This window comes from Chiloscyllium punctatum, chromosome 5 (assembly GCF_047496795.1).
Source record: "Chiloscyllium punctatum isolate Juve2018m chromosome 5, sChiPun1.3, whole genome shotgun sequence".
Taxonomy (NCBI): Eukaryota; Metazoa; Chordata; class Chondrichthyes; order Orectolobiformes; family Hemiscylliidae; genus Chiloscyllium; species Chiloscyllium punctatum.
Window position 1 is genome coordinate 104583611 of NC_092743.1, and position 25217 is coordinate 104608827.

At 44.2% G+C, this 25217-nt stretch overlaps 1 protein-coding gene and 1 long non-coding RNA gene across 2 annotated transcripts in view; one reads left to right on the forward strand and one right to left on the reverse strand.

Annotated features, from left to right (window-relative positions):
* Window positions 1-3532: 3532 nt before the first annotated feature.
* LOC140477300 (uncharacterized) lies at window positions 3533-10588 on the reverse strand. Its single transcript, XR_011960704.1, has 4 exons — window positions 10316-10588; window positions 10136-10205; window positions 6821-7026; window positions 3533-5504 (listed from the first exon to the last, which is right to left on the reverse strand). It is a non-coding gene; the product is annotated as an uncharacterized lncRNA (long non-coding RNA).
* A 53-nt stretch (window positions 10589-10641) lies between these two features.
* Window positions 10642-25217, forward strand: part of sntb1 (syntrophin, basic 1) — a 125611-nt gene continuing 111035 nt past the window's right edge. Inside the window, exons 1-2 of the mRNA XM_072570937.1 lie at window positions 10642-11400; window positions 17178-17397. Coding sequence (XP_072427038.1) covers window positions 11113-11400; window positions 17178-17397 — 508 coding nt within the window. The 5' untranslated portion in view covers window positions 10642-11112. The remainder of the gene's footprint in view (window positions 11401-17177; window positions 17398-25217) is intronic.

Sequence of the window (25217 nt, forward strand, 5' to 3'; positions counted from 1 at the left end):
GTCATTGATGGAGATGGAGAGGTCTAGGAAGGGGAGGGAGGTGTCAGAGATGGTCCAGGTAAATTTAAGGTCAGGGTGGAATGTGTTGGTGAAGTTGATGAATTGCTCAACCTCCTCGCGGGAGCACGAGGTGGCGCCAATGCAGTCATCAATGTAGCGGAGGAAGAGGTGGGGAGTGGTGCCGGTGTAATTACGGAAGATCAACTGCTCTACGTAGCCAACAAAGAGACAGGCATAGCTGGGTGGGAGATCTCCTGAGGTGATGAGGTTCTGTATGGTCTGGGAGATCCGATGGTTTGGACATTAACCGATTCAATCTGTCTACCTCCCTCCCCCACTCCAACCTCTCACCCTCACAACGCGCAGCCCTCTAATCCCTCTGCTCCAATCCTAACCTCACCATCAAGCCAGTGGATAAAGTGGGCACAGTGGTAGTCTGGCGCACTGACCTCTACACCACTGAAGCCAAATGTCAACTCGAGGACACCTCTTCCTACTGCCCTCTCAACCATGACCCCACACCCCATCACCAAAACCATCATCTCCCCGACCATACAGAACCTCATCACCTCAGGAGATCTCCCACCCACAGCTTCCAACCTCATAGTCCAGGAACCCCGCACTGCCCAGTTCTACCTCCTTCCCAAGATCCACAAGCCTGACCACCCTGGCCGACCCATTGTCTCAGCATGCTCCTGCCCCACTGAACACATCTCTACCTACCTCGACACTGTCCTATCCCCCCTAGTCCAGGAACTCCCCACATATGTTCGAGACACCACCCACACCCTCCACCTCCTGCAAGACTTCCGTTTCCCTGGCCCCCAACGCGTCATCTTCACCATGGATATCCGATCCCTCTACACCTCCATCCGCCATGGCCAGGGCCTCCAAGCCCTCCGTTTTTTCCTCTCCAGACATCTCCAACAGTACCTTTCCACCGACACTCTCATTCGTTTGGCCGAACTGGTCCTCACCCTTAACAATTTCTTCTTTGAATCCTCCCACTTCCTCCAGACCAAAGGGGTAGCCATGGGCACACGTATGGGCCCCAGCTATGCCTGTCTCTTTGTTGGCTATGTAGAACAGTTGATCTTCCGTAATTACACCGGCACCACTCCCCACCTCTTCCTCCACTACATTGATGACTGCATTGGTGCCACCTCGTGCTCCCGGGAGGAGGTTGAGCAATTCATCAACTTCACCAACACATTCCACCCTGACCTTAAATTTACCTGGACCATCTCTGACACCTCCCTCCCCTTCCTAGACCTCTCCATCTCCATCAATGACGACGGACTTGACACTGACATTTTTTACAAACCCACTGACTCCCACAGCTACCTGGATTACACCTCTTCCCACCCTACCTCTTGTAAAAATGCCATCCCGTATTCCCAATTCCTCCGCCTCCGCCAGATCTGCTCCCAGGAGGACCAGTTCCACCACAGAACACACCAGATGACCTCCTTCTTTAGAGACCACAATTTCCCTTCCCACGTGGTTAAAGATGCCCTCCAACACATCTCATCTACATCCCGCACCTCCGCCCTCAGACCCCACCCCTCCAACCGTAACAAGGACAGAACACTCCTGGTGCTCACCTTCCACCCTACCAACCTTCGCATAAACCAAATCATCCGCCAACATTTCCGCCATCTCCAAATAGACTCCACCACCAGGGATATATTTCCCTCCCCACCCCTTTCTGCCTTCTGCAAAGACCGTTCCCTCCGTGACTACCTGGTCAGGTCCACGCCCCCCTACGACCCACCCACCAATCCTGGCACTTTCCCTTGCCACCGCAGGAACTGTAAAACCTGTGCCCACACCTCCTCCCTCACCTCTATCCAAGGCCCTAAAGGGGTCTTCCACATCCATCAAAGTTTTACTTGCACATCCACTAATATCATTTATTGTATCCATTGCTCCCGATGCGGTCTCCTCTACATTGGGGAGACTGGGCGCCTCCTAGCAGAGCGCTTTAGGGAACATCTCCAGGACACCCGCACCAATCAACCACACTGCCCCGTAGCCCAACATTTCAACTTCCCCTCCCACTCTGCCGAGGACATGGAGGTCCTGGGCCTCCTTCACCGCCGCTCCCTCACCACCAGGCACCTGGAGGAAGAACGCCTCATCTTCCGCCTTGGAACACTTCAATCCCAGGGCATCAATGTAGACTTCAACAGCCTCCTCATTTCCCCTTCCCCCACCTCACCCTAGTTCTAAACTTCCAGCTCAGCACTGTCCCCATGACTTGTCCGGACTTGTCCTACCTGCCTATCTCCTTTTCCACCTATCCACCCCACCCTCTCCTCCCTGACCTATCACCTTCATCCCCTCCCCCACTCACCCATTGTACTCTATGCTACTTTCTCCCCACCCCCACCCTCCTCTAGCTTATCTCTCCACGCTTCAGACTCACTGCCTTTATTCCTGATGAAGGGTTGTTGCCTGAAACGTCGATTTTGAAGCTACTTGGATGCTGCCTGAACTGCTGTGCTCTTCCAGCACCACTAATCCAGAATCTGGTTTCCAGCATCTGCAGTCATTTGTTTTTACCACCTTGAGGGCTTAAATGGCCAACTCCAGCTCCTATATTTTATGTTTGTACCTTAGTTTCTTGTGTTCAGTATAAACAATGAAATGTGATACATTGTCAGACTGTATGAATCCAGGTTGTGATCAGTACTGCCTGTCCAAGACACGATCCTCTACGGTTTGGACTCAGTCACATAACTGTGGATGCTAAAGGAATCCAAAGAACTGCAAAAATGTGCTGTGGAAAGCAAGAACGATCCAAAACACCATTGTTCGACATTACAGTTGCATAGAATCACAGCAAGAATTGCAATCAAACAGTTTGGTTTAAATATTGTTATCACTTCCTGCCTGAGGTGCTCTTTACCCCACACATGCTACATTAACTCAGTAATATGGGTATTAACTGAAATTATTACAGTACGGCAGGATTAAAGCTCTTTTGTGATCTGTGATTTTTGAGCTATGTGTATTACAGAACATCTTATCTTATTAGTTTGCCTTATGGCCACAACAGAATTTTGATACTCTGTACAGACCCTTCTGTTACAGAACAGTGAAACTACCTAAACTAGATAAACAAAACTGGACAGTTCAACAATTTTCAGCTGCCCCATCTCTAAGCTTTGACATTTCCTTAACTTTTCTGCTTCTCTCTTTTTTAAGACACACCTACAGACCTACCTCTTTGACTAAGCTCTTGCACCTATTTTTCTCCTTATGTGACTCAGCTGGCTTTTTTTTTATGTTCAAGGTAATAACTTGATTCTCCTTTTGATAAACAGAAATCGTGAGTAACACAAGATCTCTTTGGTTTAACTAGCCTGTCTCTTTACCCAGCATCCCTGCTGCCCCACTTTATTCTGCGATCGTATTTCCCATTGAATTGAATTGAATTGAATTTATTGTCATGTGTACTGAGGCACAGTGAAAAGCTTTATCTTGCAAGCAATACAAGTAGAACACAGTTGTGTAGCATAGATAAGTAAACAATAGGTAAGCACAGCAAAACCAAAAACACAGATACAGGCAAATGTTAGAGTTTGTGAATCCATTCAGTAGTCTAACAACAGTAGGGTAGAAACTCTTTCGAAACTGGCTGGTGCATGTGTCCGGGCTTCTGTACCTTCTCCCTAATAGTAGAAGTTGTAGAAAAACATTGCCAGGGTGGGATGGATCTTTGAGAATGCCGGCGGCCTTTCCTTGACAGCGGGCCTGGTAGATGGATTCTATAGACGGGAGGTTGGCCTTTGTGATTGTCCGAGCTGAGTTCACCATTCTCTGTAACCGTCTCCGACCTTGAATGGTACAGTTGCCATTACCAGGTAGTGATACATCCAGACAGAATGCTCTCGATGGCGCACCTATAAAAGTTCACAAGGGTATTCGCCGTCATGCCAAATTTCCTCAGCTGCCTGAGGAAGAAGAGAAGTTGTTGGGCCTTTGTAACCAGTGTGTCTGCTTGAAGAGTCCAAGAAAGCTTGTTGTGGATGACCACTCCTAGGAGCTTGACACTCTCCACTCGTTTCACCTCTGTACTGTTAATGTATAGGGGGGGCATGAGTAACATCCCGCCGAAAGTCAATAATGAGTCCCTTAGTTTTGCTGGCATTGAGAGCTAGGTTGTTCTCAGTGCACCATTTTTCCAGGTCTTCCACCTCCCGTCTGTAGTCTGTTTCGTCACCATCTGACATTCGGGTGAGTATATCATCAGCGAACTTGTAAATGGCATTAGTCTGGTATTTGGCGACGCATTCATGGGTATACAGTGAGTAAAGTAGGGTGCTGGGTACACACTCCTGGAGGGCTCCAATGTTGAGTGTTAAAGAGGATGAAATATTGTCCCCAATTTTCACTGATTGTGGCCTGTGGGTCAGGAAACTGAGGATCTAGTTGCAGAGAGTGGAGCTTAGTCTGAGATCATTAAGTTTAGTAATCAGTCTCGAGGGGATAATAATGTTGAAGGCTGAATTGTAGTCAACGAGTAGGATTCTTACGTAGCTGTTCTTGGTGTCAAAATGGTCCAGGTAGGAGTGAAGGGCAAGTGATATTTCAACTAACATTGGTCCGAATGGCAAATTGGAGTAGGTCAAGAGTAGTGAGGAGGTTGGAGTTGATTAATGTCATGACCAGCCTTTCAAAGCACTTCATGACCACCGAAGTTAGGGCCACTTGGCAGTAGTCATTGAGACATGCTGCATGAGCCTTCTTAGGCACAGGGATGATGTTGGCCCTCTTGTTATATGCAGGATCAGTGGCCTGCTGCAGGGAGAGTTTGAAGATGTCCAAGAAGACCTCTACCAAATGATCTGCGTATGCTTTGAGTGCACAGCCTGGTATTCCATCTGGTTTCATTGCTTTCCTTGGATTCACACGAAGGAAAACTAATCTGACTTCTGATGCAGTGACTGTTGGAATAGGTTCATCAGGACTTGTTGGAATAGGTGTTACCTCTCCACCGAAAGTCTGCTCAAAGCGAGCATAGAAGGCATTGAGATGATCTGGGAGAGATAGTGCAAGATAGCAGATGATGACCTGTCTCTTTTTCAAACCTGTGATGTCATTCAGTCCTTGCCATAGTCGCCGGGTGTTTGGATCTTTAGCTTGGATCGGTATTGGTCCTTGGCTGTCTTAATGGCTCTGTGAAGGTCATACTTGGATTCCTTATATTTGAGTGGGTCTTCTGATCTGAAGGTCTCACACCTGGTTTTTAGCAGGTTCTGTATGTCCTGATTCATCCACAGTTTCCTGTTGGGGAACACCCGGACTGACTTCCTCGGTATGCAGTCCTCCACACACTTGTTGATCAAGTCTGTCGTACTCGTCCAAGGTACCTGCGGACTGTTTGAACATGGCAAATTCAGCCGATTCCAGACAGCACCGGAGTTGATCCTCTGCCTCCTCTGAGCAGCACTGGACCTGCATCCACGAGGGGGGGGGTCTCCTGCTTGAGCTTTTGCCTGTAAGCCGGGAGAAGAAACATTGTGGTTGGAGTTTGCAAAAACATGTCTTATGTAACTTATTTTTATGTTCATTTATCCTCCATGGTAGCTTGCACCACCATGGTTTAAAACTCAGCTATTAAGCCTGAGAGAAAGGTGAGATAGCTTTCATATGGAGCAAAATATGTCTTCTTACAAAATCATAAAGCCTCACTAGCCTGGCATCATGAGAGACTATTACAGTCTTCTGGGTGGAATCTCAGTCTGAGCAATGTAGGCTATGCCAAAATGTCTGTTGAGTTTAGATCAGAGTGGTGCTGGAAAAGCACAGCAGGTCAGGCAGCATCTGAGGATCAGGAAAATCGACATTTCGGGCAAAAGCCCTTCATCAGGAATTCGACATTTCAGGTGTAACCCATCCTGATGCTGCCTGGCTTGCTGTGTTCTTCCAGCCTCCTGCCTGTCTATTTTGGATTCCAGCATCTTCAGTTTTTTTTGTCTCTCTACAATCAGATGTGAAGCTGGGCAAGGCTCATCTTGATGTTGGCAGCAACACAATGCCATTTTTAATCCTTTTCGCAACCAGCACAGTGAGTTCACTGCTAGGTAGCAGTGAGGTTGTGAATCCATGAGGATTGACTGCTTTTTGAATGCCTTGATGACAGCACCAACTAGCCTCATTCATACTCAGATTCCTATCTTACCAAACTCTTGAGATGTTGAGAAACTCAACATAGAAGTCAGCGCAGGTACCTCGTAAATTCAGATCACTATTTGCTCGAAAGGGCCTCCATGTTGGATATCAGGCACCAATATCTCACCAACATTCCCATTTGCACCAGCCATGCACACCCAGCATCATGTACATTAGCATGCAATATGTACCAGCCTGCAGCAATCTTCATGCTGCTACACCTCCAATCCACCCACAGGATGCTCCTGCACTTCATGGCTGTACCTTGATCTGCACCAACAGTGATCATGGTAAGCTGCAGCAAGGACACCGAGAGTTTAGAAACTTGGGATAGACATCCAGCTCACAGTCTTGGCCAAGCTGTAAATCCAGGCTCTTTGTTCACTGTCAAAGCACTCCCTCCCTCTAGGCCAGCCCGTATACTCACGGTTGACAAGCAGGAGGCTGGAAGAACACGGCAAGCCAGCCTCCTGCTTGTCTACCTTGGTTTCCAACATCTGTGGGGTTTTTTTTGTCTCCAGCCCATATTCTCACAGCATTGCATTATCTTGTCCTTGTGCACTTTGCCCCTCAGCCAGAGATATTGGGTTCATATTGCTTATGTCCTGCCTTGCCGTTTAGTACAGACAGAAAGGCAAACCTCAGCCATGTTAAGGGGGATAGCCTTCGTTCATGAGGGTCCTGACGCAATCAGTCAAAAGTGGCTTCTGGGGGCATGGAAATGGTTCATCAGCCATTTGAGACAGTCAGAGTCAGGATGCTTTCCGTATAAAGGGTGAGGAGCTGAATGTCGGGCAGCCCATCAGCATCTTGGTTCATTCTGCCCTGTTGTGGTGCTGTTTTCTCCTGGAATAAGTAAGAGGTACATATTAAGGGAGATGAAAGTGGACAGCACAGTTCTTACTATTGATGCAGGTGCAAAGGTCACTCTGTGAGTGAGTAGGCAGTGCAGAAAGCATGCAGGGTCAGTGATTTGATTTATTATTGTTTAATTTATTATTGTCACATGTAGCAAGACACAGTGAAAAGTATTGTTTGCATGCTATACTTGCAGAACAATGTGCATCAGCGTAATAGAACATATTGCAGAACACAGTTTTACAGCTATAGAGAAGGTGCAGGGAAAGAGATCAACATTAAAATTTGAGAGGCAGTGTCAGGGTTTGGGGTGAGTGAGTGAGATTGGTTGAGCATGAGCCTTGGTGGGAAGTGGCACAGAAGCAAAGATAGACGAATGTGAGCTATTGGAGAAAAGAATTTTTGTTGTATGACTGGCAAAAATAAGACCTTATGTTTTTATAGCATCTTTTATGACCTCAGGATGTCTCATTTCACCTTATAACCAATGAAGTTATGGATGAATAAATGAGAAAGCACTAGAAATGACAAGATGAAAAAATGACAAAGTAAAATTTAATCTAAAAACAGAAAAAAATGACTTTTCCAAGAACAGATGGTTAGATTAGAAATTGCGCATAGAATAAAAGTGACTGGTAATAGGCGCCTCAAAATCACTTATATAGACTGAGCAGAAATGTTCATGGCCATCCAGTCTGCATTCAGTTTTCCCATTGTGAGAGACCTCACTGTAAACTGGTCAGCTCGTTTTCTCAGTAGCCACTGTTGTAATGTAGAAAACACAGCAGCTAATTTGTCGGGATGGTCAGGTCGTAGTTTTGGGGAGTTGCATGGGTACTTGGGCCAATACAAAGTTAGAGTGGTGCTGGAAAAGCACAGCAGGTCAGGCAGCATCTGAAGAGCAGGAAAATCAATGCTTCGGGCAGGAGCCCTTCATCAGGAATTTCTTGCTCCTCAGATGCTGCTGACCTGCTGTGCTTTTTCAGAACCACTCTAATCTTGTCTCTGATCTCAAGCATCTACACTCCTCATTTTCGCCTACTTAGGCCAGTATACAGTTTGAGGATGTGCACTCAGGTCAGTGAGCATGGGTAGTTGGGTCAGGGAGTTGTCTGGACAAGGTATTTAGTCCTGGGGTCAGTCAGCTCAGTTGGCTGGATTGCTGGCTTACAATGCTGACTAACACCAACAGCATGGGTTCAAATCCTACACTGGCTGAGGTTATCAATGAAGGACTCTCCTTCTCAACCTCTCCCCTTGAGAGGTGTGGTGGTGACCCTCAGATTAAACCATTAACAGATGTCTCTGTACACTGAGAGAGCAGCCCTATTGTTCAGTAGGACTATGGTGATTTCACCTTTACCTAGAGAGACAAAGAGTTCACTATGTGTAATCAGGCCATTTGACAGTTAGGGAATGTAATCAGGTTGATTAAATAGCTTGTAAGGATAAGGAATTGGGCAGTGGTAATTAGACCAAGAGTGGGCAGTCAAGTCAGGAGTAGTTTGCAGGTTAAGGGGTAGTTTCTCAAATCAGTGTAAGTGTTGGGAGTGGGTGAGCGGGTCAGGTTCAGGACAGGGGGTGTGGCACTGTAGTGAGGGCAGGTGTTCGGGCACTGAAGGGCTCCTGCCCAAAACGTCGATTTTCCTGTTCCTCCGACACTGCCTGACCTGCTGTGCATTTCCAGCACCACTCTAATCTTCACTGTAGTGAGTGTTGACCAGCAGGTTAATGAGGTTTGGTACTCAGATTTAGGAGGGCCTGATGATGTGATGGGGTTTGTGCAGCTGGAGATGGCTGGTTGGTTGTTTCACTGCCCATCCCTAATTGCTCAGAGGGCAGTCAAGAATCAACTACATTGCTGTGGTGCTGCAGTCACATATAGTTCAGACCAGGTAAGGATGGCAGTTTCTTTCCCTAAAGGACATGAGTGAATCAGATGGGTTTATCCTTACAATTGACAATGGATTCACAATCGTCATTTTACTTCCACATTTTTATTAAATTCAAATTCCACCATCTGTAGTAGTGGGATTTGAACACAGATCCCCAGTGCACTACCGTCTCTGGATTAATATTCCAGTGGTAATCGCATCATAAGTGTAATAAGTAGGTTAGGAGTTTGGGGAGTTTTGGTCCAGGTGAGTGGTTGGGTCTGTGGGATAGGTGGTTAGATGGGGAGAGGGTGTGGATAGTGGTATAATGTTCTGTGTGAGAGTTTTGGGCAGGTTGGGTTACTCTATTCATCACTTAATAACAATTGTAGGGTAAGTACTGAGGTAAGTCCCCCATATCTATCCAAAATCTCCAACATTGAGCTCAGCATAATGGTGGAGGGTCTGACCAGTAGGTATATACCCGTTGGAAGAATAAATTTCCTGAAGAATAAGTTCCCATCACGATTTCCACTAGATACTAAATTGGAACAGCGACTGATGTTTCAGCATTCATCAGCATTGGTATTGGAAGATCCAGTCAATTCAGGGTGGTCACCAGTAATACAGGAGTGAAGAGACTGTCACACATCTCTTCCTGGGATGTGCATTTGCAAAGAAGGTATGGAGAATGTGAAGTGGTATTTGTCAAGGTTTGTCCCAAGCAGCTCCACGCCATAGGACTCTGTGTTCTATGGTCTATTCCCTGGGACGTGCATTGAGACAAACATCAACGGTGCCTGGGCGACCATCAACTCAGTGAAGGATGGTTTTGTCTGCCTAAAACTTGTTGGTCTTCCAGTGCAAGGAGTTGACCCCGACTGAATGTTGCAGACTAGCACATTCCAACATTCAGGACCACGTGCTGAGGGACTAAAGCTTGGGGCAGCTGCCACCAAGGCACAGTGGGGAAGGACCACTGTCCGAGATCTTTCTGCCCCAGTACAATTTGGGGTCTGTTCTGCTACCAGACCCTATTATTGCCTTAAATGTATGCAAATAGGATCCTGCATAAGTAAGAAATGCATCATCTGTGACTACAGAGAATGTTAAATTTCAATGTTTTCTTTTCTTGATATGAAAAGACTGTGCAGAACGGCTTCAATGACTGTGTATATTCATAAAGATTTCTAAAAATAAATTTTTGCATCAAAATGCCTTACTCCCATCCAATCGGGTCTGTCCAGCCACAAGCGCCCTCTCTCTTAAAGCCACTTGGTGTCGCAGTTTACTCTGTAGAAACCAACACAAAACAAACAAAAAGTCAAGGAATTTCTCTTTGGAGTTGTTTGCTGTGTGTACAATTATAAATTGTGGTGGTTGGTGAGGGTGTGTAATCTTACCTATCAAACAACTCTGCTTTACCTGGGACTCCAGTTCAGTGGCTTTGGATTCCTCGTACAGACCAGACGCACCTTAAGGCGTTCAGTCTCGTGTGTTCCTGAAGGAAAAGCATTTGTTGAAAGTTGTGTTCAGTGTAATGAGTTTCCCCGCGTTTTTATGGTGAGGCCGTTAGCGGAATCAGGGGCAGGTCTGATCGGATTAAGTGTGTGTTTCTGATTAGGTGCACTTTAATGTCCTAAACCCTACCTTTTGCCCAGTTTTGATGAAAAGTTTGAAACAGTCTCCACACAGGCATTGTGTGGCTAATACCTTTTGGGTTCTGGTGGAATTGATTTTTGGATCAATGGAAGAAGTGAAACGGCTTTCATTGCCAGAGAAATCTATCCCCCTCCCCTCACTCATTCACTCAAAACAAGAGCTAAAGGCAATTATTTAACTCTGGGAATTTCCCGGGTCAATTTCAATTTGAAATTCGCACCTGATGGCCCACACCTTTCAACGCGGGACTGGGTCTTTCATTCTATGAAAGATATAACTTTAGAGCGATATAGTTACTCTCCACGCCCCTCAGTCCCAACACACTCCCTCTATAGTACACATCAGAAAGTGGGTGGAGATTTTTTTTGTTGTCCAACTTGTCTATCTCAAACAGGAACCGAGTTGAAGAATTTCTTGGCACCGTGAGGAGTGGGGGGAGAGAGAGAGAGAAACGGGAATTCCAATCTCCTTTAAGAGCTACAGCCACTCTCAGCTTTCTAACTTCTGGACATTCTGGTATTTTAAGAATGCGACAAAGATGGCGTTAGCCAGCAAGGTACAGCGAAGTGGACTGTTGGAGGTTTTGGTCAGGGACAGCTGGCACCGTGTGCTGGCCACCCTGAACCAGGAGAATCTGATCCTGAGCTCTGACCAGCCCGGGCACACCGCCTCCTGGAATGGACTCACGAACGGAGCGGGTTCACAGAGCCCCGAAGCCGCCTCTCGCAGCCCCAGGTTTCCGGCGGTCCGCAATGCCTTCACCGAACTACCTGAGCACATCCCCGAAACTATCAGCAACGTGAAACGGAGCGTTCGGGTCATCAAGGTACATCAATCTGCACCCTGAGAGAATGAGGGAGTCCGCCGCCTCCTCTCCCACTTGCTGTTTGAGTTCATGCATTTTCAGTGGCGCTTTTGTTTTGCGTTGTACTTTGATTGTAATCAGTTGCACATTTTTAAATTCCATTTGCAGAAAGTTGGGAGTGTTTCTGGCAGTGACACTTGACGTGAGCTTGACACTCCTGTCTCATTCTTGCTAGTTCCATACCCATGTCTATTCCCAGGGAACAGCACCACTGCACAATCTCAACACGCCACAGTTTCATTATTTGGTCACTTTGACCTCTGGCTACGTTCAACCTTTTCCCAAAAAGGAAAGGCGAAATGTTTTCGACTTAATATTGGGTTGAGCCCACGCTTGTGAGCGGATCTGTCTTTTGTAACCTAGGTATCATTTCGGGATCAGTGTTCTGAGCTGTGAAGCGGTTCCAAAAACTAACTTTTTTTAGAAAGAAATTGGGTAATGAAAGCAGAGTTTCAGGATTCAACGCTTTCCTCGGGTAAAAAAAACTTCTGACCGTGACAACAATTTGCTGTGTTTGTTTGTTTTTCTTTCATTCTGATCACTTATTCACTGCTCCGAATTGGTTCGAAGTCCGGGTTTTTTTTCCACTTCACGTGTTTTGCTTTTTTTTAAAAGAAAAGTGCCCTGTAATGATGAATAATCGCTGGCCTTGCAATAATGCCCGGCAAGTCTTTACAGTTGGAAATCCTGCAGGAGCTGCACGAGCTGTAATTAACCCCTCCAATACCCAAGGCTCTCCCCTCTGCTTAGAAAGTACATTTGCTCTTGAGTGCAGACATCTCCACATGTATTTAGAAGTTTTTTTTACATTGATATAGCGCCTGGAACATCAAGGTCACCGCTTGAGATGTATTAGCTTTTTAAAAAAAATGATTGGGACAATGATCACAATCACCTGACAAAGCTTGGAGAGGATTGACCTGTCAGGAGATTTTTTTTAATCCACCTTCACTGGTAATTGCCCTATGAAGGTGGCAAAAAGCTTCAGGGAGGCAATTGAGAGCTAACCATGTGAGGCTGGGATCAGCTCATAGGTCCAAACTGAGTAGTGGTGGTATTTCTGTCCCCAAAAGGACAGTGGTGAATCAACTTGGACTTTACATCAACTCAACAGCTTCATGGCAACAGTTTTAATTTCAGAAATATACTTTAAATCATTAAAAATATCTTTATATATGCATTTAGTCACAAACACAGTTTAATTCTGTACAGGAATGTATCAAGGAAACAAACATTGGACTTTATTCTATCTAACAAACAAACCAAAGGCATCTCTGACTTGAACAGGACAAGACTATATTTACATGGGTTTGAGGCACCAGGAGGGTCCAATAACTAAACAGACCCCCATTTAACTTTGGCAGAAGGACCTCAGACAGTGGTCTTTCCCCACTGTGCCTTGGCAGCAGCTGTCCAAGCTTTAGTGCGCCCCCTGCACGTGGTCCTGGACCTTGGAATGTGCCAGTCTGCAATATCCAGTCAGACCAAAAATGTTTAAGGCAGATTACTACCCCCAGCATGTAATTTCCTGATTTTTCTCTGTTTAACTGGGATTTGAACTCTATTCTACTAGTTAAATCCAGGGTACTGACCATCTAAACATCTCGAGCCTCTTAGTTAGGTGGGAGGTAATGGCATGATGTTAATGTCACTAGTAATCCACAATCCTGGGTTAATAGTCTGGGCTAATGGATTCAAATCCAATCGTAGTGAAATAAAATTAGGGGAGGCGGCAACCTAGTGATATTGTGGCTAGACTGTTTAAACCAGAGGCCTAGGTAATGTTCTGGGGACACAGGATCAAATCCCACTATGGCAGATGGTGGAATTTGCATTTAATAAGAATCTGGAATTGTCAATTGTTGCGAAAAACCCATCTAGTTCACCAATGTCCTTTTAGGGATGGAAACTGCCATCCTTACCTGGTCTGGCCTCCAAGTGACTCCAGACCCACAGCATTGTGATTGGTTCTTAACTGCCCCTGAGCAATTTAGGGATGGGCAATACATGCTGCCCTCACTAGCAATGCTCTCATCCTGTGAATGAATAAAACAAATTTGGTAGAAATCTACAATAAAAAGTTAATGACAACCCTACTATTGATTATTGTAAAAACCCAACCAGTTCACTTATGTCATTTAGGGAAGGAAATCTGCTGTCCTTATCTGCTGTGGCCTATATGTGACTCCGGGTCCACGGTAATCTCTGGGCAACTAGAGATGGGCAATAAATGCTGGTTTAGCCAGTGATGCACAGATCCCATGAATATATTTGAAAACAGCGGGTTTTCTTCCAAAGGCTCAGCTCAGATTGGGGTCTGGGGTAGGTAAAGGGTTGGGGAGATGGGGCTTAAGTCTCTATCTGGTGGGGAAAGAACTGCCAAAGATTGGATTGGGGTAACCCAGGGCAGGCGAGTCCAAATGAGAGAACTGGAACTGCTGGTCTGTCCATCAGGAAGCTTAAAATAAAATCTTAAAAACATTAACCATTTTGAGCTTTTCAGGCTGATGTGATACCTGAGATGTTTATTGCAAGGACTGGCTGCAGGCTTGAACCAGGTTCAGAGCCCAGGCAGATTTGAGGTGATTGAGTTTTTTTGTGTGATATGGGAGGGTTCTGCATTTCCTCGTGGTGAAATGAGACTGTACTTTCTCTTACTCGCGCCTTGGGATAGTTATTGCAGATTCTATCGCCGTAATCTGATTTAAAACTCTGCAGGTTAATGTGGGACACAACCTCCAGGAAGTGAGTTGAGGAAGTGATAATTGAATCCCATTATTTTAACTACTCCTCTCTCCCTTCATAACCAACAGGGACTGATAAAATCAGGATGAAAATTACAAATGGTCGTTACTTTGTTATCCTTTCCGGATTGGTCCAAACTTGTTTTTTTCACTTAACCCAAGTTCAAAAGTCAAGCATTATGACTTTTAGATCCATGATGTGAAGATTCTCAATTACACCAGAATTTCATTTTAAATGAAGATTGCACAAAAACATTAAACATCTTCTGGTCAACACAAATGCCCCCATACAAGCATGTGCATGGTGGCTCAGTGGTTAGCACTGCTGCCTCATTGTGCCAGGGACCCAAGTTTGATTCCACCATTGGGCGACTGTGCAAACTCCACACAGACATTCTCCCCGTGTCTGTGAGAGTTTTCTTTGGTTGGTATGACTTCCTTCCACAGTCCAAAGATGTTCAGGTTAGGTCAATTCTCCATGGGAAATGCAGGGAGACAGGGATAAGGTAGGGGGCTGGGCTGCTTTTTGGAGGGTCGGTGTTCACCCGATGGGCCAAAAGGCCTGCTTCCACATTTGTAGGGATTCTATAATTCTATGGTTATGTCTTTCTTTAAAATCTATTTATGTATACTTGATAAGTTTTCTTTATTAATACAGATTTGCAGCATTTGTGGGAAACAGAAGGCTAACCAGCTTCTCCAGCCAGTTAAATGAGGTCATTTCTGCTTTGCATACAAGTTCCACTGCTGACCTCCGTTCCAAATTCTTTTACACCCTTACCTGAGAAACGTACATCCACTTTGATTTTTTTTCTACCAGTTAACAAACTGGCTAAATAATTCAACCAGTTCAGGAACTGGGTTTACCCAAAAAAAGCAGAAACCAACAGCAGCACAGAGTCAGTGTTCTAAATTGAGGTCGAAATGACTCCCTTTTTTATTTGATATTTTCTATTGACTCTTCCAGCACCAACAACCTACTTAAAGGAAGGAGTTCTCAATCTTTTGTGATGAAGTGCCTGGGCTATGGCCGAGTGGTGTAAGCCGCTGGATTCGGGTGGTAGCCTCTGCACAGGTGTGGGTTTGATTCCCACTGCTGTCTAATGCTCCTGTTAGGGTGAAATGGTGGCTCAGTGATTAGCACTACTGCCTCACAGCACCAGGTCCCATGTTTGATTCCAGCCTCTGGTGACTGTCTGTATGGGGTTTGCACATTCTCCCTGTGTCTGTGTGGGTTTCCTCCCACTGTCACAAAGATGTGCAGGTCAGGTGAATTGGCCATGCTAAATTGCCCATAGTGTTAGATGCATTAGACAAAGGGAAATGGATCTGGGTGGGTTACTCTGCGGAGGGTCCGTGTGGACTGGGTTGGGCCGAAGTTCCTCTTTCCACACTGTAGGGAATCTAAAGTGCTCCCTGAACAGTTCAGTTCTAAGTTTAGAAAATTCCTGCCACTAGTGAAGAAAAGTTTCTCACTATCTTATTGAAGCGTATGTTATTATGACGTCTTTAGAGAGGATTAAAAGAGCCTATTTTCACTAATGGGTCAATAACTAGGAAGCATGATTTAAAGTAATTGGTGGAAGGATTAGAAGGAAGGCGAAAAATATTTTCTTACAGAGGGTAATGGGAAATTAGAGCTCACTTCCTGAAACTGTGATAAGGGCAGAAACTTGCATTGCATTACAGAGAACTACTTGAATATGCACTGGAGCTCCCCATGAGGTTACACAACAGGAGATGGGATTCAGTTGGATAGCTGTTTTGGTCAGCACAGCTGCAATGGCCTACTACATTGTTGTTTTTCTGTTTGCATGATCCATTTCTTTAATCACCACAATTAGGTCATGATCCTTGAGGGAATAGCAACCTAGTTTGCCCAACTAGGTTCTCCTAGCCTAACCCCTTTTAACCATGATATCCTATCACATTCATCTACTAGGTCCCCTTGTGCTTTATTTTTCTTTGTTCAAACTTATTGAAAGCCAAACCTGTGGATGCCTTTTGCAATTCTGCATTGTTAATGATGTGCTGCAAGAGTTTGTGCTTGCATCTATATATTTTCCAAAGACATTGTTCATTTTGATTTGTAAACCGCTAGTAGGATTACATTCACACACACTGTTTCCATGCCAGGGGTTACAATGGCAACAGTTTTGTTTCAAAGGCCGAAGTAGTTTGTTTGCTTGCTTGTGGTCTCTGAGGTTTTGCTTTATCTGAAATAATCTAATGTCAGAGGGAACCTCAATTAGTCCTCTTCCTGTGCCCACAAAGCACAAAGATAACACATTCTTTTTGAGCAAGAACTGCAGGAATTGAATTGAAGGAGCTTTTGCTAGTTTCTCTGTCTGGATTGATCTGGAGCATTTCATCACTTAGTAATAGCTTCATTTCTTTGTAACCTCCTTCAGTCTGGCAAGAATGCAAGATCTCTGGGATCCTCCAGTTCAGGCCTCTTGTACACTCCCAATTTTCTTCACTCCACTGCGGTGGTCATGGCTTCAGCTTCCAAGGCCCTAAGCTCTATGCTCTCTCCATAAATATCTTTTCTCTTTCACGTTCTCTCTTTCGGGCTCTCTCTCCTCATCTTTGAGCAAGTTTATTGCCTTATGTGCCACAATGGCAAATGTTTCATGATGCAGCATCTTGGGAGGTGTTACTGTATTGAAGGCACGACACAAATGCAAGTTTCAAGAGCTAAAGACAAATTTGTGTGTTTGCTTTAACATCTACTGACCGTGCACCATTCTTTCTGTTCTCCACTGGTGTGTCATGCCAGCTTAGCGTTTTTGTTTCAAGTCTCCGGGATGGGACTGGAACCCATATTATTTCTGACTTGGCAGGATTACAAAGTCCTGGGCAAAAGCAGGCCATGAATGGGAATGTGTTGGTGTGTTTCAGAATTTCAGTAGTTGGAGGGTGGTACTATTAGGTAGGATGTGACCCTGATATTCGCTGATCCTAATGGTAATATCATTTTTTTTTCCCTTCAAGCAAGAGGTTGGGGGCCTAGGCATCAGCATTAAGGGAGGCAAGGAAAACAAGATGCCAATTTTGATCTCGAAGATCTTCAAAGGTTTGGCAGCTGACAAGACCGAGGCTCTGTATGTGGGAGATGCTATCTTGTCAGTGAATGCAGTGGACCTGAGGGATGCAACACATGATGAGGCAGTGCAAGTGCTGAAGAGAGCTGGCAAAGAGGTGCTTCTAGAGGGTAAGTTAGTACTTCCTTGTGCTAAGCAACACCTGGCTGATCCAAATCCAAGTCATTTTGCTTCTCATTTGGCAGCCATAATATGTTCTGAAGGATTTTTGGAATAACACATCTTTTTCTTTAAAAAAACCACCCTTGTTTTGTCAAAGTTATTAAGTAACTATTAATTCTTAATCCTTTGTGCAGTGGATTGTTGTTCCCACATTAGTGCAGTTTTCTTTTTTTATATTGCATCTTAAAATGGGGAAGACATCAATGGAAATTCTTTTGAACTGTGTCAGGAGATTGAATGGTTTCACTGCTGGTTTTCCCATTAGCTGGGGTCAATCATTTACAATGAAGATTGTAAAAAATCTCGTCCTGTATCACCATAGCACCAGACACATTTTAGAATGTCTGGGAAAGAAAGACTACTATTTATGTAACACCTTTTCAAGAAACTCAGACTGTTACAAAGCTCTTGACAGTGATTCCAGTAAGTTCAGAAGTGTAGTTATATCTGAAGCTGATTGAGCTATGGTAGCTAAAGTCACAGAGAGTACGATATGTTGGAAAATATGTTATGAAGAAGGTGTAAGGGATTTTTGGACTGATTAGTTTATAGGCAGTTTGAGTGAGTAGGCAAACATCTGACAGATACAGAAATGGAATATCTGAAGTTGTTCACTTTTTGGTAAGAACAGTAAAGTAGCTGATTCTTACTTAACTGGTGAAGAATTGCAAAATTCCAAGCTGCAGAGAGTCTTAACTGTCTGCATTGTCACGAGAAATCACAATCTGGAAAGCCACTGTGGCACTAATCTTCATTATGAGAGGAATTGAATGGAACTGAAATGTAACAACTTTATATTTATGTTGGATGAGATCGCACCTCAAACACTGTGTTGGCCTCCTCCTTATTTAAGGAAGGATGCATTGGAAAAGGTTGACAAGGTTAATGCCTGGAATGAATAGGTTGTCATAGGTACAGATCGGACAGGCTGCCTGTTCTCTCTGAAGTTTAGAAGATGAGGGGTGACTTGATTTGAAGTCTACAAGGTCCTGAATGGTCTTGACAAGGTGGATATGGGAAACATATTTCTTCTTGTGTGGACTCTGAACTGGGGCATTGTTCAAAAATTAGACCTCATCTTTACAGATGTAGATCAGGAGAATCTTGTTCTCTGTGAGGGCTATGGCGACTTTGCTTTCTGAAGCAGAAAATTCCCAAGTGTCAGTGAATGTTTTTAAGGCAGAAATAAGTAAATTCCTGTTAGGCAGGCGAATCAAATGTTATCGGGAATAGAGGGGAATGCGGAATTTGAAACCCAGATCAGCCATTTTCTTATTGAATGGCAGAGCAAGCTCAAGAGGCTGAATGACCTTCTCTTCCTATTTTGTATATTTATAACTTGGAGAAAACAGCATCTAATTTCCATACAAGGTCTCCCAAACAGATATTAGATCATGATTGGATTATCTATTTTAGTATCTGTATGGTTTGTGTTCATGCCTCTGGTGGAGCATTTAGAATCCACAAGCTTCTAACTTGGGTGACTGTGCTCCTCATTGTCAGAGTATTACAAAGCGGTCAGTTTCTGGACCACATACCAGCTACAGAGCAACATTGCTGTATCTCTTTTTTAAAAATAAAATGAGGCATTGCAGCTCTACTTTTAAGTTACAGCTTAATAATGTGCTGTAAAATTCTAATAGGTTAAAGAAAGGAAGCTGCTTAACTAATAGTTAAACTCAACTCATTGTGGTTCAAGCACCTGTATAAGATATGACTTTAGCTTCCTATTAATGATTGGTGTGACATGTTACGTAGAGACAATTTTTCATAATAGTTTACATTTTAAAATAAGTGTTATAATCCTTTGTTGAGCCAGTACTGTTTGCAGTGTTGTATGTGCAATGTCATGCAGCACACATTAGGACAAAATACAGCAAAGTAAGTTACGCCAACTAATTGTAGATCAAATTCCGTGTGTTGTTGACCTCAGCAACTTCATGTTTTTAAACAAAAATTCCTTGAGATAATATCACCGGGTGTATGAAGGCACCATGAAATGATAGACTAGTGATTTATTTCAATTGTAAAACCTCTTTATTTTTTCCCAAAAGGAGCATAAAATTGTGAACGTTGCAGGAACTCTGAGGTTATCGGGAGTAGGTGATCCATAATAGATGGGTTCAGATCTTCTGGGCTGAGAGCTGTGATCTACAGCATTTAAGCAAGTGGCAATCAAAGCAAATGCTGTCTCTCGGTGCTGCTTACAATGTCTACTGTAGTTCAAAGGATCAACGAGTAATTAATACTTCAGTACTGCAGTAAATTCTGGGAATTTGAAATGAAGCAGGAAGGCAACAAAAGTGCAGTTTTTAAAATTCTGCGACTGAAAATGCCCAATCATTATTTGCTGAAAATTGATCTAATGCTGATCTGGAAGACCCCCTCAGGGATGCTACAACTGGTGTGCTCTCCAGCTATTTTTACAGTGCTGCTCGTGGTTACTAGCATCCAGCTGGTGGCTTTTCTCACCTTTTTTGAGTTAGAAGGTTAAGGGATCAAGTCTCACTTCAGAGATCAAAACACAACCAAAGCTGATATACCCAGTGCAGTACTGAGCATTGCATAATCGGGGTTGCTGTCTCCTGTATGAGAAGCTGTTCTGAGGCTCTCTGTTAACACCATTTAAATCTTTTTAAATGGAGTATGGTGGAGCTGATGCATTTTCCTGGGGCCAATATTTATCCCTCAAATGACCAGCACTAAAAAAAAGAATTATTAATCATGTCATTGCTGTTTTTTGGGAGCTTGGATTATACAAATTGGTTCCCAAAGGAAGCAGTGAGTGCACTTCAAGAAGGGCTTCACTTGCTATAAAGAGCTTTAGGACATGAAGGTGTGAAAGCAGCAATGGAAATGCAAATCTTTGTGTATTAATTAATATTTCTATTCACATTATTCATTCATGGGCTGTGAGTATTGCTGATTGGGCCAAAATTTGTTGTCCATTCCAAATTTCCCTTGAAGATGGTGGTGAGCTGCCTTATTGAACTACTGTAGTCCATTTGATGCAGGTACAACCACAGTGATGTTAGAGGGGGGTTCTGGAATATTGACCCAGTGACAGTGAAGGAACAATAATGTTTCTGAGTCAGAATACTGGGTAGTTTGGAGGGGAATGTGCAGCTCTGAGTGAACAGAATCTCTGAGACTCCTGATTATTCTTTTTTTTTCCACTTTCATTTTCTTTTTTTCTCTTTTCTTTCTTTCTTTTCTTCCTTCCTTTCTCTCCTTTTCCCCCCCCATAACCCCCATGCTACCGCCTAATTGCACTAGGGCTTATTTTTTCCCCAGCACCCATGTTGTCTGTGTGCAGGTGTCAGACACAGTGAGAGACACAGGGTGTACGAACCTTTTCAATTTCCACCCCCAAGAAGAAAGGAAACATCCAAGGGGCCAGTGACAAGCAGTGCCCTTCACAAAAGGGCAATGCTGTGTGACCAAACAGTGAAGGGGAGGGCAGGGATTAAGTCAAAATAGAGTTGGAGGGGGAATAATGCACTCCACTCCCTGCGGTGCCCACCTCTCCCTGAACGACTCCAGGGTGTTGGGTGGAGACCACGTGCTCCTTTTCCAAGGACACCCGGGCTCTAATGTAACCGCGGAAGAGGGGCAGGCAGTCGGCCCTAACGACCCCCTCCACGGCCCGCTGCCTGGACCTGTTGATGCCCAGTTTGGCCAGGCCCAGGGAGACTCCTGATTATACCTTTCAGCCAGGGCTCTCTGGATCAAGTTAACAGCCCCAATCAGGGAACTTCTGCCTGTGAGGTCCACCTAGTTGACCTTGTTACAATCACTACACTCCTGAAACTGAGACCCTGAGGACAGGGGTCCTGCCAACCGAGAACTGCCAGGTGATCAAAGGCTGGCAGCCCTTCTGCTCAGCAACACCAAGAGGCTGGTGTAGTTACTGCTGGAAGGATTAGCGTTGCTGTTCAGGATTGTGAAATAGTCCATGCCGTGGTTAAGTAAAACAGGGTCAGTTGGGTTTTTTGCAGGATGGATGAGGAGAAAGGATGTGCTTTGATGAAGACTGTGGAGTGTCTCACAGCAACACCTTCCTCCCCATGTCCAGAGCCTTTGATTGACAGATGCAACAGCCTGAGTTGCCAAGCTTGGTTTCTGAGGTATGCATTATGCCACATGGTGACCGGCCTGTTTGTAGCCAGCTTCATGGCACTGGTGATAGGATGAAATCCTTCAGTGATCACAGTTTAAAGCCCTCAATTGGTGCCATGGCGTGAAAGTTGACCTCTCAGAATTTTGTTCCAGTGGAGGTGAAAAGATGATAAGGTTTGGTTAATAACACCATCCCATCCATACCCTTCCCACCTCCAAGCTCACCTCCTGTAAGAGCAGAAGATTCCAGCCTTTTTTCCTGCTGAATGGGCTAACTGAAGACCAGCTGAAGAAGCTAAATGTGTTTCTGTTAGTTCGATTGCTGTGCCTGTTAATGGCCCAGGATTGACTGTTTTTCTTGTTATTTTCCGTGTTATCTCCGTGTTTGGTTGCTCATGTTGGGAAAGGAAGTTCAGGTCATGCAGAGCCAAATTTTTCCTCTTGCATGTGGCTTGGTAACCACAGTTCATGGATACTTAAATAATTGGCAAAAGATCCAGATAGGAAATGTTTTCGCACAAAAAGGGTGGTAGGATCCGGGACACGATCCTCAAGAGGACCAGAAAAATAGATTTTCCATAACAGCTTTCAGAGATAGTTGGACATCTTGGATAACAATTCATATGCAGGGTTCTAGAGAGTGGGATTGATTGAATTGCCTTCAAAAAAGCAGCAAAGTCGTGATGTTTCGAATGGCTTCCCTCTGTGCAAAGTGATTAAATGTAAAACTTGGAGGGAACATTATAGAACATGCAATGTCCCTACCTATGATCATATATTTAGGTGGCTGCTCTTAATTAGCTTTTATAAAAGGAAGGAAAACATTACCTCTCAATAACATTCATTCATTGAATCACCCTCCCCTTCCTTTTGAGTATTAATTTATTGTACACCACTGATGTCCATGTGATTGGTCTATTTTCATTCCAACTTGAGGAGAGCCATTATGCCTCATATCCCTCTTGATCCCACCAGCAATGGGGTAGTTTGATTAATCTTGTAATTTATTTTGGAGGAGTTCAGCACTCATTACCAAACCCAATGATCATTTTTAATGGACTGGCAATCTTCCATTTTGAACAGTATGTAAAGGAGGAAAGACGGTTTCCACTGACTGGAGAGTCAGGAACCAGAGGACGCCGATTTATGGTAATTAGCAAAAAACCAGAGCAGGACAAGCAAAAAGTTTTCCTGGTGCAGCAGTTTATTGTGATCTGGAATGTGCTGCCCGAATGGATGGTGGAATCAGATTCAATAGTGGCTTTCAATAGAGAAATAAAATGCAGAAACGTGCAGAGCCATGAGGAAAGAACAAGGGAACTAGGACTAATTTGATTGCACAGGTGCAATGGGCCAACTGGCCTCCTTCTGTGTAATATGATTTTCCAAGTTTATGATTCTAAGGTTACTTCATGCCCTTTAGCAATTTTTTGTTTTTGTATAGTTTGCAAAGTATTTGTCCAGTGGCAGTATCCCTTTAAACTCCAATCCAAAGTGAATTTTTTTTTTGGAATAAAATTTTAAGTGGACAGAATTCAAAAGGAAAGTTACTAGGCAACCTCCTTTTTATTATCATCAATGAGTCTTGCACCATTTTCTAACAAAGGATTATTGCAGTAAGAGTTACAGCAACATTAAGACCCCTGTGGTTTATGATTATTACTAATGAATGTCACTAGCTGGAAACGATATTTCAAATGTCATCCATTTTCCAGATCTGAGGAAATATCAGTAAATCTAACAACAAATTGTGTCAGTGAAATGCATCTCCTCTCCAAAAGAATTATTGCTTACATTCTGTGTAACTCATTCGCCCCTTCATATCTGTGCTGGCTCTTTCAAAGAGCTATTTAATTAATCAGGCTCCACTTGTTCACAATCGTCCTTCTCTTCAAGCATTTATCCAGTGTCCTTTTGAAAGTTGATATTGAATTGGCTTCCATGGTCTTTGCAGACTCATTATATAAAAATATTTCCCGTTTACTCATTTTGCTAATTCCCTGAAATCTGTGTCTTTTGGCTACTGTCTCATCTGCCCGTTGCTATTTACTCTATCAGAACCCTATGAGAGACTAAATCATACTAAGTAAATACAATGGGATCATGGCTGATGCTCAACTCCACTTTCCTACCTTTCCCCATAATCCCTGATTTCTTTACTGATTTAAAAATCATCTTAGCCTTGAACGTACTTCACAAAGCACCCTCTATAACCCTCTGCAGTAACAAATTCCACTTCCCTCTGAGGTTATGCCCTCTGGTCCTTGACTGTCCCAGAAGGGAAAACTACCTTTCCTTATCTACCCCATCAAGTCCCCTAAGAAACTTTTATTTCAACAAGACTGCCTCTCATTCTTGATCAGAGTGGTGCTGGAAAAGCACAGCAGGTCAGGCAGCATCCGAGGAGCAGGAAAATCGACGTTTCAGCCAAAAGCCCTTCCTCAGCCCCTCCATGCATAGTATAAGCTTTTTTTCTGGGCTGTTTCTAATGCCAGTAGATCTTTCCTTTGACAACAAACCCCAAACTGTTCACCGTCTTCCAGCTATGGCCTGACTAGTGCCGTGTTAAGTTTTAGCAAAATCTCCCTGCTTTTATATACCATTCCCTTCGAGATTAATTACTAGCTGAATTTGGGAATGCTAGTTGTTGTTGTTTTTTTGTAAAATCCCTCTGTCTTTTACCTTTCCAAAGCCGTTTTCCACTAAATATGATTCAGCTCCTCTATTTCTGCCAAAATTCATAACCTTACGTTTTTCTATGTTATATTCCATCTGTCAAGCTTAACCTGTCTACATCTTTGTGTCATAGACACACTTTGTGTCATCCTCACCACTTGTCTTCCCACTTATTTTGATTAAGTGGAAAAAAGGGATTCCAATATGAACAAGACCTGGACGATATTAGATTGGATTAGATTCCCTACAGTGTGGAAACAGGCCCTTTGGCCCAACAAGTCCACACCAACCCTCTGAAGAGTAACCCACCCAGACCCATTTCCCTCTGACTAATGCACCTAACACTATGGGCAATTGAGCATGGCCAACTCACCTGACCTGCACATCTTTTGGACCGTGGGAGGAAACCGGAGCACCCGGAGGCAACCCACGCAGACCCAGGGAGAATGTGCAGACTCCACACAGACAGTCGCCTGAGGCTGGAATCGAACCTGGGACCCTGGTGCTGTGAGGCTGCAGTGCTTGATAAATGGCAAGTAAAATTTGTGCCACGGATGCCAGGCAATGACTGTTTACAACCTGCGAGTATCCAACCGTCATCCTTTTGACTTTAATAGTGTTAGTATCTGAATCCCCCACTATCAACATTTTGGGAGTTACCATTGATCGGAAACAGAAATGGAATGACCACAGAATCCCTATATATGAATATGAATACTTACAAGAACAAGCCAGAGGTCTGCAGTGTGCAATTCACTTTCTGACACATTACAGCGCATCTAAGAGGCACAAGTCAGGAATGGAATACTCTCCACTTGTCTGGATGAGGGCAGCTCCAATAACATCCCAGATTTTTGATGCCGCCCAGGACGAAGCAGCTGTTTGATTGGTACTTCCTCCACCACCACTCAACATTCACTCCTTTCATCTTCAATACACGGTGGCAATAGTGCGTCCCATCTACAAGATGCAC